The 18681-nt window shown below is 40.9% G+C and overlaps 1 protein-coding gene across 16 annotated transcripts in view; it reads left to right on the plus strand.

Moving 5' to 3' along the window:
- The window catches only part of nbeaa (neurobeachin a), a 361602-nt gene that overhangs the window by 253694 nt on the left and 89227 nt on the right, over positions 1 to 18681 (plus strand). For 8 of the 16 annotated variants that reach the window (XM_034178240.1, XM_034178243.1, XM_034178242.1 and 5 more), the window contains exons 22-30: positions 5405 to 6091; positions 8028 to 8477; positions 12391 to 12608; positions 12777 to 12930; positions 13382 to 13405; positions 14327 to 14410; positions 15010 to 15190; positions 16555 to 16679; positions 16787 to 16855. In XM_034178240.1, coding sequence (XP_034034131.1) covers positions 5405 to 6091; positions 8028 to 8477; positions 12391 to 12608; positions 12777 to 12930; positions 13382 to 13405; positions 14327 to 14410; positions 15010 to 15190; positions 16555 to 16679; positions 16787 to 16855 — 1992 coding nt within the window. The remainder of the gene's footprint in view (positions 1 to 5404; positions 6092 to 8027; positions 8478 to 12390; positions 12609 to 12776; positions 12931 to 13381; positions 13406 to 14326; positions 14411 to 15009; positions 15191 to 16554; positions 16680 to 16786; positions 16856 to 18681) is intronic. The other 8 variants (XM_034178254.1, XM_034178256.1, XM_034178258.1 and 5 more) reach the window with 3 other exon arrangements.

Raw genomic sequence — 18681 nt, forward strand, 5'->3', positions numbered from 1 at the left:
CAATACATACACAGTACATACTCACTCTATGCGCTGTATATCTGCCGTTAACCGCTGATATCCGCAACTGACGGGGATTTGCGGCTTGGTAGCGGATGGGGACAGTGTGTAAAACAGATATACAGTGAGGAAAATAAGTATTTGAACAGCCTGTGATTTTGCAAGTTCTCCCACTTTGACGTCATGGAGGGGTCTGAAATTTTCATCTTAAGTGAACGTCCACTGTGAGAGACATAATCTAAAAAAAAAATTCCGGAAATCACAATGTATGATTTTTTTAATAATTTATTTGTATGTTACTGCTGCAAATAAGTATTTGAACACCTGTGAAAATCAATGTTAATATTTGGTACAGTAGCCTTTGTTTGCAATTACAGAGGTCAAACGTTTCTTGTAGTTTTTCACCAGGTTTGCACACACTGCAGCAGGGATTTTGGTCCACTCCTCCATACAGATCTAGAACTTTCAGAAGTTGGAGTTTCAGCTCCCTCCAAAGTTTTTCTATTGAGTTCAGGTCTGGAGACTGGCCAGGCCACTCCAGGACCTTGAAATGCTTCTTATGGAGCCCCTCCGTAGTTGCCCTGGCTGTGTGTTTGGGGTCATTGTCATGCTGGAAGACCCAGCCATGACCCGTCTTCAATGCTCTTACTGAGGGAAGGAGGTTGTTTCCAAAATCTCGCAATACATGACCCCATCCATCCTCCCTTCAATACGGTGCAGTCATCCTTTCCCCTTGCAGAAGAGCACCCCCAGAGTATGTTTCCACCCCCATGCTTCACGTTTGGGATGGTTTTCTTGGGGTTGTTCTCATCCTCTAAACATGGTATGGGGAGTTGATTCCAAAAAGCTCTATTCTGGTCTCATCTGACCACATGACCTTCTCCCATACCTCCTCTGGATCATCCAGATGGTCACTGGTGAACTTCAAACGGGCTTGGACATGTGCTGGCTTGAGCAGGGGGACATTGCTGCCCTGCAGGATTTTAAACCATGACAGCATCATGTGTTACTAATGTAATCTTTGTGACTGTGGTCCCAGCTCTCTTCGGGTCATTGACCAGGTCCTCCTGTGTAGTTCTGAGGTTTCTCAGAATCATCCTTACCCCACAAAGTGAGATCTTGCATGGAATCCCAGACTGAGAGAGACTGACAGTCATCTTGTGTTTCTTCCACTTTCTAATAAATAATCATAACAGTTGTTGAATTCTACCAAGCTGCTTGCCTGTTGTCCTGTAGTCCATCCCAGCCTTGTGCAGCTCTACAGTTTTGTCCCCGATGTCCTTAGACAGCTCTTTGGTCTTGCTATGGTGAACAGGTTGGAGTGTGATTGATTGAGTGTGTGAACAGGTGTCTTTTATACAGGTAACAAGTTGAAACAGGTGCAATTAATACAGGTAAAGAGTGCAGGATAAGAGGGCTTCTTAAAGAAAAATTAACAGGTCTGTGTGAGCCAGAATTCTTGCTGGTTGGTAGGGGGTCAAATACTTATTGGCAGCAGTAACATACAAATAAATTATTAAAAAATCATACATTGTGATTTCCGATTTTCTTTTTTAGATTATGGCTCTCACAGTGGACATGCACCTAAGATGATAATTTCAGACCCCTCCATGATTTCTAAGTGGGAGAACTTACATAACCGCAGGGTGTTAAAATAGTTATTTTCCTCACTATATTGCATGCCCATCATGTCCACATCACAAACTAAAATATGTTGTAGCGAATGCATACAAATTGGCCATGAATAAAGCGTTTTTATTACATCTGCTTTGCATCTGATTTGCGGACAATCTGTGAATGCATAACAAACACGTTACGTAAACCCAAAGTACTATATGTGGCAGAAAGTGACATACCTGCCAGTCAGTGCTGGTCCGGCTGTGTCAGTCCACAAAGACGTAGCTGCTGCAATTGTGTTTCCTCCAGGACTTTTATTTAACAACAACAAAAGGAAGAGTTGCTGTTTAGCCACAACTCACGCTGAAGTCTGTTTTCTGTGACACTCTCAAAAAAAAAACAAAAAAAACACCCCGAGCGGCGTCCCCCCCTCCCGCTCCCCAAACTCATGAACAGTCAACCCTCGCATGACGAAATGAACATTAACTCTTGTCCAAGTCCAGCAAATGCTCCGGAGCCTGTATTGTTGGTGTGAATAGTGATGCCGACGGCCCGAGTGAGCTTATTTTATGACCGCAATGCAGATGCTGTGCACGCGCAACACGTGTGCGATGCACTCATAATACACCCGTAATACTGCCATGATAATCTCAATGTGTTGGATCAGTTTCCTCACTACATGCGTTATATAACCGTGATTGTTCATCATATATTCGCTATATATTATTAATATATCTGTAATTCTTACTGGGACATTTGTCATTTTCGGCCATTTTTGTTGCGGACGACAACAAACGCCCGTAATTTGTATACTCAATTCATGCGCAATTGATCCTCTCCCCAGTGGGACAGGGCCCTAACGAAGGCAGGGATGAGATTTTTCCGCAGATCCGTGGATTTCCGCAGATTTGACAGTCCCGGGGGGTTGATTTTGTGAAACGTCCAAATCCGTTGAGAAAATTTTAGGGGGGGTAAGAATGCAAAAAAAAAAATTAATGCCAGGAGTACCTTTGTTTAATAAAATTGTCCTCTATTCAGAACACTGAGTGGTCTTTGTTTTTATCGCCGACGCAGCAAGTTCGATCAGTCCGTCAGTCAGCCGAACGCGGAAGTAACGCTGTGCTGATCAGTGACCAGTATGAAGTAGGTGCACAATGAGCATGTAGTGTAAGGGAGGTAACTGTGTAGTCTTTCAACTTCCAATATTCGGTAGTTTCCCTCCAACAAATCATAAAAACCGAGACGGTATCGAAGCGCAGTCGAAGCTATTACTTATGCATTATGAACACCTGGCATTTATAGTAGTTTTTAATATCATTTTAGTGCAATTTACATTTTTTAAAACAGCAAAAATGCTTTGGCTTCAGGGGAACGAAGTCCCCTGGCCAGGGCTCCGCCCTGGACCCGCCGGGGCCTGCGGCCCCTGGACCCTGGCTTATTTTCCTCTGAAAATGGAATTTGCCAATCTCATCCCTGCGAAGGACACCGAAGCCAAAACGAAACAAGAAATCTGGACTTACGTCGACTTTCAGAGACATCGTTTAACAGTCGTCCAGCTTCGTTCCTGCAGCTGGAGCTTCAAACTGTTGAAAAATGTGAACGAATCCTGATGACAACCTTATCTCTTATTTATTTATTTAAAAGGGACAGTACATATTAATGAACATATACAATATGTATATATGTCAGATTTTAGCCATAGGCTAATTTCCAGCTGTAGTCCCTGACAGGCTGATGTAAAAATTAACAAACAATTAACAATAAAAGCACACGGATGTCACAAACTTACAATACAACAAACTACAATACATAGGGGTCACTAGCTGCTACAGCAACAAGAGACAGGAGACAAGAGGACAAAAAAGAACCGAGGAGAACTAGAAAGGACAAGAGGTTACACAAACTCAGTCAAGGGAGGGCAGAAAGATAAAAAAAAAACACAAAATCGCTAAAATGACAATAGAATTTGAATAAGATAATTAATTTACAAATCTAATTTCATGCATTTGTATATTTAAAAAAAAATAACTTATGAAGTGCTGTGATACATTGCACATTTCCCTAAGGTTCTTCTTAGTTCCTACAATTGAATTCATGATGTTCACATTTTTTATTTGATCTGAGCCACCCGTTAAGTGACTTTTTTCATCGGTAATCCTTTTGCTTTGTGGCTTGACGGTTCCTCATTGTTTACGTAGTTCCAGTACCGTCCGTTTGATTGTCGTCCAACTTTGTCCAACCTCCCAAGTCTGACGTCTTGCACGAACATTGACCATATCTGAACGGATCAGTAACTAAAGATCCGACGAGTGGGACGAAAAGCAATGTTTTCATACAAAGGCAGCAAAAATGTTTGATCAACTACTTTAACTATTTACGCATGTTTGCATGCTGTCTCTGGAGACAACGCAGCTGCAAGTGGCTGTGGAGAGTACAGACTCGCTGCAGAAATGATCACAGCATCAATGTTGGCGTTCGCTTTGTTTGTATTTTGTTAGTTTCAGTTTCGCTTCGTTCTTTTATGCGCTCTGCACTCATAGGCTTTTTGGTGATGGGAGACGTGCCGGCTCATTCGTCCACTGTTTTTTCTCAACGATTTGTGGCTTTGTGACTTTTTTCCTTCATTCAGCAAACGCCATGTGCCGTGTGACTGGGCCATCACTTCTGCTCCATTATGGAGGTGTACAGAGGCTAAAAAAAAAAAAAAAAAAAAATAGAAGTGGCACTGCCCAAATACTTATTGACACGAACAGGCTACAAAACCTTTGTTTTTAAAACTGAAGATGTCATTTGAATGAGTAGCAAAGTGTCTTGAAGACCATCAAGGAGTCCATTTGCTGTAGAGTAAATATCTCCTACCTAAAGTCATAAATAAAATGTGTTTTTGTCTTTTATTATTTGTATAATTAATTAAGAAACTCATTGAAAAATTGATTACACAAAATAATCATTCATTGCAGCCCTATTTTAGGCACAGTGTCTAAATCATTAAAGGTAATTCCAACTTAATACTTGTGCTAAATATAAATAAACTAGTTTGTTTTACCTTCTATTTTATTTTTTCATCAGTCAGCTAAAGGAAGAAGAAGGGACTGCATTTCTATTGCACTATTTCTATTGCATCTAGCAGATGTTCAGTGCTTTACAGTGATGCCTCACATTTACTTCCACAGCCATGAAGGCATCCATTTTTACAGCTGGGTGGACTCAGACAATATAAATTAAGTGTCTTAACTGAGGACACAGACAGGTAGCACAAGGTGGATTTGAACCCCTATCTACATATTGAGAGGCCAGCCTCTTATCCACTGACCCTACCTGCCCCCCCCCTGTATTTTGGACTACTGGGCTGCTGTAGTCATGCAGATTTCCTCAGTGTGGGATCCATAAAGTCTATTATCTCGGGATGGGGATCAAGAACCGGTTTAAATGTTTTGGCCATTTAGAAATGACCAAATGACCAAAAAAATGAATTAGATGTTATCGATGCTTCCTTGTTTTGTTTTGGGGTTTTTTTGACAGTCCACATATGTCATGACACCTGATGTGACATTGCAGAGGCAGAATATTATTTAATATTACTCTCATGGCTATCTGTGGGCTGACATTACAGATGCCCTTATAAGAGCCTTGTTATTCTAGTGTCCCAGTTTTATTCTTCCATACTGTGAGCCTAATAAATTAGTTTCTGGTGGAGATATTGATGTGAATTTTTTTTTTTTTTTTTTGGTTGTCACTGCTCATGTTCTGATTGCATAATCAGTTTGGTCCCTACCATCTCTTACAGGTCACCTATGAAGCCCATAAGGAGTACTTGGCAAAAATGTACGAAGAGTATCAGCGTCAGGAAGAGGAGAATATGAAGAAAGGGAAGAAAGGCTCTGTGTCCACTATCTCTGGCCTTTCTTCTGCGCCTGCCCCTGTTGTCAACGGCAATCTGGAGATTGATGATAACTCTCAGACCCAGACGCCTGAAAGCGAGGCTGAGTATAGCGAGGGTGCTGGTGGAGACTCGCGCAATTTACTTGTAGAAGGCGCTGTGAAGCGACCCAATGGAGAAGCTCTGACTCCTGGGGAGCAGAGCGCTGGCTCAGGAGTGAGGGTTGAGGTCCATGACCTGCTGGTGGACATTAAAGCAGAGAAAGTGGAAGCCACAGAAGTGAAGTTAGATGACCTGGACCTGTCTCCTGAAGGTCTCAGTGGCAGCGTTGGTGGCGGGGGTGGTGGAGGGATGGAGAACGGGCCTCTGGTCGAAGTGGATTCACTCCTAGACAGCGCTTACTGTGCTGTAGTTCAGAAACTCAACGGGAACTTGACATCTAAAGATGACATGCCTGGCTCAGGCGTCAGGATAGGTTCAAGCCTGGGGCTTACAGGAGTTAATCTCGAAGATGATGGGAATATGGGTCCTTTAATCACATTGGCTGATGAGAAGGACAGTGTTCCCAGCAACAACGGATTTCTGTTCAGCAAGGTATAGTGGCGTGTGACAATACACTGTTCCTAATTAATATAAATTTTGCCCGTGGAGACTTGTCATTTCTGACTGGTGCACATTACTATCTTAAACTGACCCTTTTCCCCATCTGGCCTTGTTTATCTTTAATTAGACTTGTTTCATCTTGTGTGTCTCTTATTTCCTGATTCACTTATTTTGTGTCTAGCCTCTATGTACATTGTAGGCTGGAGCATTATGTCATCATGCTTGCATCTATTTGCCTGCCTAAGTGGATTATTGTAAGACAATAATTCAATAACTGTACACTTGATACCTATTTAGTAGATATTCTCTGGAGAGTAGATAAACTGGTTACCATATTTTTCAGATGATAAGTCACATCTGTCCAAGTGCATCATGAAGAGGGAAAAAAAGTGTTTTAAGATGCACCGAAATGTCATTTATTTTTAAAACATTTATTTATTTATAAACACACACACACACACACATATATATATATATATATATATATATATATACACAAGCATAAACAACATAGGCTAAATAGCCCTAATGTGGTTCTGTGTTTATACCTTACTGAAAAATGTACTGAACTGTGATTTATTTATTTGTTGTGCAAAAAAAGGTGTAAACACACAAACAAATATCACAGTTCAGTACATTTTCAGTTTACAGCATTTCTTTTCTTTCTTTTTGGACATACTGGTACTTGGAGTATAAACTAATTAAAATAATAATAAAAAAAATGGGACTGATAGTTGAGACAGTACAGCACATTTCAGGGTTGTGTGATATGTTGTGTGTTTTAATGATGATGAAGTGAGTTTTTTTCTTGTCAGCATGATCACTCATTAACTTGATACTTACATCATAGGTATACCTCAGGAAGGAGATCTGTGTAGGGATGTTTAGTGTATATATTTTCTTATTAATAAACAGAAAGTTATTTGTTTTCATAAAAATACAGGATGTTATACTAGAGACTTTGGTATAGATAATTTGAGTATGATGTGGTAACACGAATAGCTCGACAGAGGGTGGTGATTTGTACAAATCATTCCAATAGTCACAACTCAAGAAGGCTTGATAGTCATATTCAGAATATGTGTATATTTAGTGCAGCAGATAAGAGAATATTTACAGAGGAATCCTTCAAATAGTGATGCAAGCACCAGATTTGGCACAGATACTTCGTAGACATTACTCTTTTGAAAAAGCAGAGTGGCCACTTTAATTTTTCAATAGGCAGCCATGCAGGGGTCAATTGACAAATTGCACAGGTCAAAAAAAAAAAAAAAAAAAAAAAGATGACATCCATTGGATTATATGACATATGTTACCCCGTAACATGATAATTAAGCATGACACATGATGCAAACTATTCCTTTTTAAAGCCCTATTAACTCAACCAATAATTTGCATTATTTTTTTCCAAAATTAGAGCATCTCTAACTTTTTACGCCTGTACAAACTCACACTGACCGTTGTCACCATTCTTGCTGTTTTTACCCCATAACTCCATAACATTCAGTCACAGATAGTCCAAACTATACATTTTGGAATCTCTGTGATCAGACAAATAATGTGGTATAGTTTCCAATATGAAACTATACCACATTATTGGAGTATCTTTTAATTTTGACCCCTGTGTAATTGTTCAATTGACCTCTACCTGGCTGCCTATTGAATATTCAAGAGGACACCCTGCCTTTTCAAAAGGGTAATGTCTAAGGTGTATTTGTGCCAAATTTGGTGCTTGCATCACCATTTGGAGGATTTTTGCAGTTATCGGCTGCACTAATTGTGTTGATTTAGATATAACATAGACATGCTAATTGAGAGTCTGATTCTCAAACACTACATTTAATCAAAATTTTAACGTGCCTAAGTCTTGGCAGCACATTACACCACTCAAGTGTTTCTTGTTTATTTTCATGTTTCTCTGTTCTAGGTGGATGAAAAGCTGCTCCCAGCTCTGGCTGCTACTGACCCCCTTGTATTGCCGAGTCCAGACCAGGCTGCTCCATCGGGCCCTGTTCCAGCTCACTCCGCCACCAGTGCCAGTGATGATCTCAGCCTGCTGGCTCATATGACAAGTTGCACTTCTGACTTAACCCAAACTCAGAGCCACACATGTGTAGAACTTCCAGATGATGGGCCTTTTAAGATCCAGAGCCCTCTTGCTGACATCAGCTCCATTGCTGAAGCTGAGAATCAAACCCAGTTTCAGGGAGCCTCCAGACCAGATTTCCAGGAAGGAGAGGTCACATCTGGGCCAGAAGGAGAGTCAGTGGGACTTAAGATTGGGGGAGACACAGCCAGCATCACCTCCGATACTGAGAGGTCAGACGATGGGAAGGACAAGGACATGAAGAAGATTCAAACTACTGCAACTACCCAGGTGTTTGTTTCATTTTTACTTTGTGAAGGACATTTTATATCTTCACCCATGAGTGCTGGTTAGTAAAGCTGCTGAAAAAAATAAATTACATGCCACCCACGGGACTCGAACCCGCGCCTTCCAAAAGCTCTGATTGTCAGTCAGAAACATTACCACTGAGCTACGATCGCAGCCCTGTAAAAGTTGTGGGAACCTACCTGATATGAGGAAGGAGATGGACGTATTTACATAAAATAAACCCACACACCATATAAAAACACCACATTTATCAAGCGGGCAATACAATTATGATCCTTCTGTTCCTCTGTAGATGACCCATGGTCACAGACATGCAGTCATGAAGGGGCTGTTAAATAACCCTGGTTTTTAAAAAAATAAAGCCACAGGATTCAAACCCACACACTCTGATTACCAGTTGGAAACTTTACCACTGCACTACAATCACTGTCTTGTAACACGAGCGTGAAATGGGTAAAATCAACAAACAAACGTATTTTCTAAAAAAGAAAAAAGCACTGTGATAACTGACCAAACATTGTTTGGTACGGCGTATTTCTGCTGATACATGACTGAAAGTGGCTTATTCGTCATACTGTTGGCTTGTCCTGGTTGTGTGGCGCACCGTTCACAGCTCTCATGGCCCGACACACGTGTCCTGTCAGACATGACATTCAGATCCCCTGCTGCGTGTCCAAACGGACTGACAGTCCATTTCTCCTCCCATTGCAAAAGCGATATATGTTTTTATGTATTTCCACACAAGCACACACGCGTGTCCATCAAAACATGGGACGTGTGCTGCAGCTGTGATGTCCAGAACCTGAGATGTTCCAGCTGCTGTGGGTAGCCCTGTCCTGTCAGCGCACAGACCAAGATGTCGTGGTTTTGTGGTTTGCTCCCCCCCCGCAGAGTCTCGGGGGGGGGGGGTCAAACCACACGCACAGATGTGTTGTGGTGGGGGAGCGGAACACTTGTGGGGAAAGCCGACACTCTGGCACGCCACATGCACAATCGCATCTAACACCGCTTGCGATGTTAGATGTTCGTGCATGTCACCTGGAATTTGGCCGACACCTGCCACGAGAGGGTTTGAAGGGCTCGCAGAGTGCACACTCTATTTTTTAGCCACTGATGTGCACAAATACTTGCAACAAGTGTACGAGGCATTGCAGGCAGCTACGAAATTACACATTTTGCACACGATTCCTGCATCATGTGCACTTTCTGCACAAATCGACTAAATTCGCACTCTATGTGAAGGGGCCCTTAATGGTGCTCTAGTCCAAGACATTTGCTACTCTAACTGGTGCGTCCTTGAAACTGGGGTGGAGTTTGGGACTTACTTGGAGTAACATTGGTGTTGGGATTGGAACTGGGGAGTGACCAAATTTTGGTGACTGGTCTGGCATCAGTGCAATGGCTGATTGAGGGATTGACAGCTTTTGGCAGGGACTCTGGTCTTCGCTGCCGGGTTGTCCTTTAGGCCATCTATCATTGTGATCACTGGACTACATGTGGTTCCTTGGCTGAAACATTTCTCTTACAGCATGTTCTGACAGTTCCATGTTGTTTTGTTTGATTTTGTTGGTATGGTCACCCCAGTGAGTCTGGTCTGCTTGAGGTTTCTTCCTATAATAAAAAAAATAAGAGTTTTTCCTTACCACAGTCACCAGTGTGGTTGGTGGGAAAGGTATATAACCATGTTTGTGTGTGGTGCCTTGGGGTGACTTTTATTGTGATTTAACACTGTATAAATAAATTGAATAGACTTTTTAACACAATTTATGTTGTACTTTCATGGTGAAAAAATACTGTGTTTTTCACCCAGTTTTTAGTCTCATCATAAATGTTTACGCATCCATATACTCTTATGTAGTACTATGTGGGCAGCACGGTGGATTAGTGGTTAGCACTGTTGCCTCACAGCAAGAAAGTCATGGGTTCAATTCCCACCTGTGGCTTTTCTTTGTTGAGTTTGCATGTTCTCCCTGTGTTTGCATGTCTAAAGACATGCAGGTTAGGTGAATTGAAAACTTTATAATTGTCCAGGTCTCCCTTTAAAAGAGAGCTTGATCTCAATGGTACGAACCTGTTTAAATAAAGGTTAAATTAATATTAAATGTGTGTCCAGGCTAAAGTGTAACTAAAACAATCATTTTCATTTAATAAGACTAAAATCAGGTGTCAAAATTAAAATTGCAGCAGAGAAACCTTGAAGCATGGAAGGCTTATTTGTTGACGACTTTGAAAAGTTGAGTTGAGGCCATTTTGTCTTTGAAGAAATGCTGAATGACTGCAGACTAAGCAGTCAGTCAGGTTTCTATGGTTTTAAGTACAACCCCTGGCAAAAATTATGGAATCACCGGCCTCGGAGGATGTTCATTCAGTTGTTTAATTTTGTAGAAAAAAAGCAGATCACAGACATGACACAAAACTAAAGTCATTTCAAATGGCAACTTTCTGGCTTTAAGAAACACTATAAGAAATCAAGAAAAAAAGATTGTGGCAGTCAGTAACGGTTACTTTTTAGACCAAGCAGAGGAAAAAAATATGGAATCACTCAATTCTGAGGAAAAAAATTATGGAATCACCCTGTAAATTTTCATCCCAAAAACTAACACCTGCATCATATCAGATCTGCTCGTTAGTCTGCATCTAAAAAGGAGTGATCACACCTTGGAGAGCTATTGCACCAAGTGGACTGACATGAATCATGGCTCCAACACAAGAGATGTCAATTGAAACAAAGGAGAGGATTATCAAACTCTTAAAAGAGGGTAAATCATCACACAATGTTGCAAAAGATGTTGGTTGTTCACAGTCAGCTGTGTCTAAACTCTGGACCAAATACAAACAACATGGGAAGGTTGTTAAAGGCAAACATACTGGTAGACCAAGGAAGACATCAAAGCGTCAAGACAGAAAACTTAAAGCAATATGTCTCAAAAATCGAAAAATGCACAACAAAACAAATGAGGAACGAATGGGAGGAAACTGGAGTCAACGTCTGTGACCGAACTGTAAGAAACCGCCTAAAGGAAATGGGATTTACATACAGAAAAGCTAAACAAAAGCCATCATTAACACCTAAACAGAAAAAAACAAGGTTACAATGGGCTAAGGAAAAGCAATCGTGGACTGTGGATGACTGGATGAAAGTCATATTCAGTGATGAATCTCGAATCTGCATTGGCAAGGTGATGATGCTGGAACTTTTGTTTGGTGCCGTTCCAATGAGATTTATAAAGATGACTGCCTGAAGAGAACATGTAAATTTCCACAGTCATTGATGATATGGGGCTGCATGTCAGGTAAAGGCACTGGGGAGATGGCTGTCATTACATCATCAATAAATGCACAAGTTTACGTTGATATTTTGGACAATTGAAAGGATGTTTGGGGATGATGATATCATTTTTCAAGATGATAATGCATGTTGCCATAGAGCAAAAACTGTGAAAACATTCCTTGCAAAAAGGCCCACTAGGATTCAATGTCAACGAGCAGATGTGATTTGATGCAGGTGTTAGTTTGGGGGATGAAAATTTACAGGGTGATTCCATAATTTATTCCTCAGAATTGAGTGATTCCATATTTTTTTCCTCTGCTTGGTCTAAAAAAGTAACCGTTACTGACTGTCACAATCTTTTTTTCTTGATTTCTTATAGTGTTTCTTAAAGCCAGAAAGTTGCCATTTGAAATGACTTTAGTTTTGTGTCATGTCTGTGATCTGCTTTTTTTCTACAAAATTAAACAACTGAATGAACATCATCCGAGGCCAGTGATTCCATAATTTTTGCCAGGTGTTGTAGAACTGATTTTCATAAATATACTGTGAAATATTTCAATTAGTACAGTAAGTCTGCCCTCTGCTGGATAACTTGCTTATCTCCATATCTCCTTGCTTTTGCAGGCTCTCCACGGTCGCACTGCAGCCCAGTTGGAGCGGGATCTCCGCGTAGACCTGGGATTCAGGGGCATGCCCATGACTGAGGAGCAGCGCCGGCAGTTCAGTCCCGGGCCACGCACAACTATGTTCCGTATTCCAGAATTCAAATGGTCACCCATGCATCAGAGGCTGCTCACTGACCTGCTGTTCGCTCTGGAGACAGATGTGCACGTCTGGCGGAGGTAAGTGACAGGGGTTGAATGTTTGTCGTATAAACCCCTATTGGGATTAGCCATTTTATATAGATCGTTCCAACACTGAGTATTTTTCTCAGTTTTTTTTTTTCTTTTTCTTTCTTTCTTTCTTTCTTTCTTTCTTTCTTTCTTTCTTTCTTTCTTTCTTTCTTTCAGTCACTCCACTAAATCCGTGATGGATTTTGTGAACAGCAACGAGAACATCATCTTCGTCCACAACACCATCCACCTCATTTCACAGATGGTGGACAACATCATCATCGCCTGCGGAGGAATCCTACCTCTCCTCTCCGCTGCCACATCTCCTTCTGTAAGTGTCTCTACTGCACCCCTTGGTGGTAGGAGTGAAAACTGCAGGTCAGCAGTAGTTTCAGAGTAGCAAACAGACGTGAAGCTCCTGAAAACCCAAAATCATGACACATCATAATTAACTTGTTTGTTGAATGCTAAATTTTTAACATTGTTCACTTTAAACTGTCCATTATATAAATAAGTCATCCAATTTTAATTTTTGGATTCTGAATTCCTGTTTCCAGTGTTTGATTCAGATAATAAAAAGCTAATCTGACAGTTTGGTGTATCAGTACTTGAGCTTTAATTTAATCTCTCTTCTAATCCTTTTAATTATCTTTTATTTCATAATTTGCTAATCCCTTTCTTTTAATCGGCTTCCATTTTTTTCTTCTCTGTGTTATATGTATATTGTGTATTTTCTTGTCTTTTTTTTTTTTGTCTGTTTTGTCTGTTTTTTGCATGTGCAGAGTTCTAAGAGTAGTGCCAACACTGTAAGTTGCAATTTCTTCCTTTCTCCCTCTTTCATGAATACATTATGATTTATTTATCATTGTGACTGATACTAACCCTTGCTTGTCTGACATGCAAGAATTCTCTTTGTTGTGCTGCTTTATTGTAAATCAATGCTCCTTCCTTTACCATCTGAAACCGATATGTTTTGATCACTCTGTCTCTTTCATGTTTATTTCTGAATAACTTATTTTAACATTGATGAGATATTCTTTTGAAAAAAAATGAGGGGGTAGAATACAAGGAAAGGCAATGAGGCTGAGTTAGGAATATGAAATATGACTGAGAAGCTACAATAGTGTAAAACATGTTGGCGCACTACAGTTTTGATGAAATTTTTTTTCTTTTTTTCCTGTTAATCATTAATGTGCCAAAAAATAAATAAATTGAAATGTCCAAACATTGCTATTCCAAATAAAATGAAATATGAGGCTGTTTTCTATTCCATGAAAGGAACCAATCAGGTATCAAGTAAAAATTTTAACAAAAATGATTTCTTTTCTTCAAATTACTATAATTTTTTTGCACCTGTTTATGATATACACCAGGTACTCTTTAGTTTAAATGGTTATCCTCTATAAGTTAGCAATGTTAAGGATCATAAATTTAAAAGATATTATTGTGATAATTATTCTTTTATTTATTCATTATTATTATTATTATTATTATTATTATTATTATTATTATTTCTTCCTGTATAGACTGCCTAGTGCATAAAAACACAAACACAGTGGCCAGGGATAAGTTAAAGATTAATTAATTTTTTTTTCATTTATTGATTTATTTATTTTAGACCCATGAAATGGGACTGAGTTTTGTGCACAGTGCTGTAGGTTTACTTTTTCCAGTAGTTCTCAGAGACATAACCTGCTAAGTTTGTCCCTTTTATATCAACATTAAAGAAGGCAGGACGAACCGCACCCCAGAGGGGGTCAAAGGGAGAGGAAGTGACCCCTGTTCCTGGGGCAGGAGGCGCAGGGACAGAGGTGCGTAAAGATTCTGGGGTTCCCCCTTTCACCAGAAGAGCACTAAGAGCACCAACCTAAACCCTCGTGTTCTCACTTTGTTTGCCTGATGAGCCTCTAGCAGCTCACACTTCACAGCCGTGCACATCTTTACCCGTTTAATGAAGCAGAGACCTGGTTTGACAGTCTCTGTCATGCTGCCGGCAGATTTTTTTTTTTTCTCATGTAGACATTCTGAAATTTGTTAATTTGCTTTATGCAAACACATGGAAGCTTTTAAAATATTACTTGTCAAGCATTTTATTTTTCTCAGCACTGCTGCTGTTAACTTTTAGCGCACCTGAAGGTGTCACTGCTTTTGTCATACTTCACTTTAATCCGCATGATCTTAAGATAGCTCTTTCCGTGTGTTGCTATAACAACCACAACTCTGTCAGTCACGCTCACACAAGACCCAACTGCTTTCCTGAAATTTGCTTTTACTGCTTCAAAAGTGAAGCTACCATTCAAGTGATGTCCTGAAACCAGCAAATGAACCATCAGCTGCTTGTATACACGTAGTGGCTTTTTCTTTTCGCATCGCCTAATGGAAGTTCGTATGTTTTTCCTCTCTTTCCCAGATGGAGTTGGAGAACATCGAAGCGACACAGGGCATGTCATCAGAGACGGCCGTCACCTTCCTGTCTCGTCTCATGGCTATGGTGGACGTACTGGTGTTTGCCAGCTCCCTCAATTTCAGCGAGATCGAAGCAGAGAAGAACATGTCTTCAGGAGGACTCATGAGGCAATGCCTCAGACTGGGTATGTGCCAGCATATTCTTTTAAAATCACCAATGAAAATAAATCATTTAGCATGGGAATAGATGTTCCAACCTCTGATCATCTGAAACAACTCATTTATTTTTCTGGCTCTGTTTATGCATATATAATATGATTAATGACCTTGTATAAAATGAGCAAAGCATTAAAGCAGAGACACTGAGCCGTCTACACTCTGTAAGTTGTCAAGTGGCTTACAAGCTATAACAATTTTATTTACTTGTTAAATGTTGATCTGTGGGCTTTTTTCATTGAATATCAGTTTATATTTTGTCAATATATAAATAACAGATCTTTAAATAAAAAAAAGTTCCTTCTAATTCATTGAAACATATACAGATTTGTTCCACAGCTTTAAAAATTTGAAATGGTTCTGCCTGCATAGTGCAGACAACCATGAGCACAAAGAAAAGTTCAGATCATCCTCTATAGGCCAGATGTTCAGAATTGTAAACTGATGGTCTTATTGTGCTGCTACTCAGTTATACCAACAATAAAATCTTCTGTTGGCTGCTCCTGTTTGCTCGGGGTTGAATCTTGATTTGGCAAAAGTTTTATTCTAGATGATGGATGTGCATGGTTTTTGCGTGAACACATCGTTTATACATGTGGCCCCTGCAATTGGTCCAATATGTATAGTTATTATGTCATCACACATAAGAAAATCTTCACTATCAGCGCATCACAAATGGTGTTAAAATTAGCTCGATTTCTGCGTTTATACATTTCTAATTGGCCAAGAGTTAAAGTTACACTGTCAATAGTGTTAAAATGTTAAAGGACAAGTTTACTTTTTACAGTCTTAGATATATGAAAATTACTTGTATCAAGTCAAGTCTGGGATCATGAGCTGGTGTCACCACAGAACCACCTTGGGTGTTGAATGGCAACCACCCAGGCAGACGATGGTCCATTCTCACCTATTTAAAGAAACCATCTGACTGCCACAGCCAGCTGAACTGTGGGCGCCCCCCTGGGCTCCTCCAGCCACTGGAGTCCTCAGTGCTCAAGCACCTGTGCACTGAATCATGCACAGAGAAACGCACCAAGTGGTTAGTCTCCCAAAGTTGACACCATCTTTGTTACACATTCATCCAGTAACTCAAATCAGCCAGCAGTACCCAAACAACAACAAAAAAACTAAAAACAACAACAAAAAAGCCTACAAAGCATTTTGATCGTCTGCAGAAGTTCACATCAGTCATCCATAATCACATTAAACATTGTTTGCCATAACAACAAAAACAGAAGCCAAAGCAGTTGTTCACATCTCACACTCACACTATCAAAAGAAAATGTCTGCTCCAGCTTGTGGTACTTAGATTTTTGTCTTTACCTCTCTTGAGTGTGTTGTGTGGCGGTGAGAAACTGTCTGGAGTGCAGGCAGAGACAAAGAGACAGGGGCTGTAAGTCCTCCTTAACCAGCAGTAAATCACAGGACAGCCTCCACAATGCCTCCACCGCCAGCAAGGTAACACAGACAGATACACAAATGTGTGCACTGTAACACACACACACGAAAAAACGGTTGCATCTGTTTGACACACCACATTTGATGATCTCTCTTTCCCAATATAGCAGGATCCAGACAGACTCTTGCAGGATGTAGACATCAATCGCCTTCGAGCTGTGGTTTTCAGAGATGTGGTAAGAGTGCATGTGTTTATTCTTTGTGCACACACAGTGTATGTCACTGCACTCATACTATGAAAAGAAAGTGTGTTTGTGTAGTGCAGGTGTCACTGTTACGGAATAACATAGTAGCCTTTGCTTGCCTCTACTGGTGGTTGGCTCTCACTGCGGTATTGTATCACTTCCTGTTCCGGAGCACAGCTGTGTTTTTCTGTATCTGTTAGCTGTTTAATCTGCGCAGTTAGATTGATCTAGTTATCTAGATTACGATTTGTTTCCCAGTGTAATCTTTACGTGCCTTAACTAAAGCACTCCTTCTGCTGAATCACCTCTAAATTATTTACACATTATTCACTTTGCGTGTTTTTAGGAATCCGCTAGGTTAGCATAGCTACTAGCTCTTAGCCGGTTTAGCATGGCGGCTTCTCCTGTCTCTCCCGCACTTTTCTGCTCTGGGTGTGAAATGTTTAGTTATTCCTTCGGCCTCCTTTAGCAGTAATGGTACTTGTAATAAGTGTAGCTTATTCGTAGCTTTGGAGGCCAGGCTGGGCGAATTGGAGACTCAGCTCCGCACCGTGGAAAATTCTACAGCTAGCCAGGCCCCTGTAGTCGGTGCGGACCAAGGTAGCTTAGCCGCCGTTAGTTCCCCCTTGGCAGATCCCGAGCAGCCGGGAAAGCAGGCCGACTGGGTGACTGTGAGGAGGAAGCGTAGCCCTAAACAGAAGCCCCGTGTACACCGCCAACCCGTTCACATCTCTAACCGTTTTTCCCCACTCGACGACACACCCGCCGAGGATCAAACTCTGGTTATTGGCGACTCTGTTTTGAGAAATGTGAAGTTAGCGACACCAGCAACCATAGTCAATTGTCTTCCGGGGGCCAGAGCAGGCGACATTGAAGGAAATTTGAAACTGCTGGCTAAGGCTAAGCGTAAATTTGGTAAGATTGTAATTCACGTCGGCAGTAATGACACCCGGTTACGCCAATCGGAGGTCACTAAAATTAACATTAAATCGGTGTGTAACTTTGCAAAAACAATGTCGGACTCTGTAGTTTTCTCTGGGCCCCTCCCCAATCGGACCGGGAGTGACATGTTTAGCCGCATGTTCTCCTTGAATTGCTGGCTGTCTGAGTGGTGTCCAAAAAATGAGGTGGGCTTCATAGATAATTGGCAAAGCTTCTGGGGAAAACCTAGTCTTGTTAGGAGAGACGGCATCCATCCCACTTTGGATGGAGCAGCTCTCATTTCTAGAAATCTGGCCAATTTTCTTAAATCCTCCAAACCGTGACTATCCAGGGTTGGGACCAGGAAGCAGAGTTGTAGTCTTACACACCTCTCTGCAGCTTCTCTCCCCCTGCCATCCCCTCATTAGCGCCTTGGGGCAACTGTTTGTTGTGATTTGGCGCTATATAAGAAAAAAGTTGATTGATTGATATACAGCGCCTTGGGGCAACTGTTTGTTGTGATTTGGCGCTATATAAAAAAATTGATTGATTGATTGATTACCCCATCCCCGTAGAGACGGTGCCTGCTCCCAGACCACCAATAACCAGCAAAAATCTATTTAAGCATAAAAATTCAAAAAGAAAAAATAATATAGCACCTTCAACTGCACCACAGACTAAAACAGTTAAATGTGGTCTATTAAACATTAGGTCTCTCTCTTCTAAGTCCCTGTTGGTAAATGATATAATAATTGATCAACATATTGATTTATTCTGCCTAACAGAAACCTGGTTACAGCAGGATGAATATGTTAGTTTAAATGAGTCAACACCCCCGAGTCACACTAACTGTCAGAATGCTCGTAGCACGGGCCGGGGCGGAGGATTAGCAGCAA

The sequence above is a fragment of the Thalassophryne amazonica genome, chromosome 9 (assembly GCF_902500255.1).
Source record: "Thalassophryne amazonica chromosome 9, fThaAma1.1, whole genome shotgun sequence".
Taxonomy (NCBI): Eukaryota; Metazoa; Chordata; class Actinopteri; order Batrachoidiformes; family Batrachoididae; genus Thalassophryne; species Thalassophryne amazonica.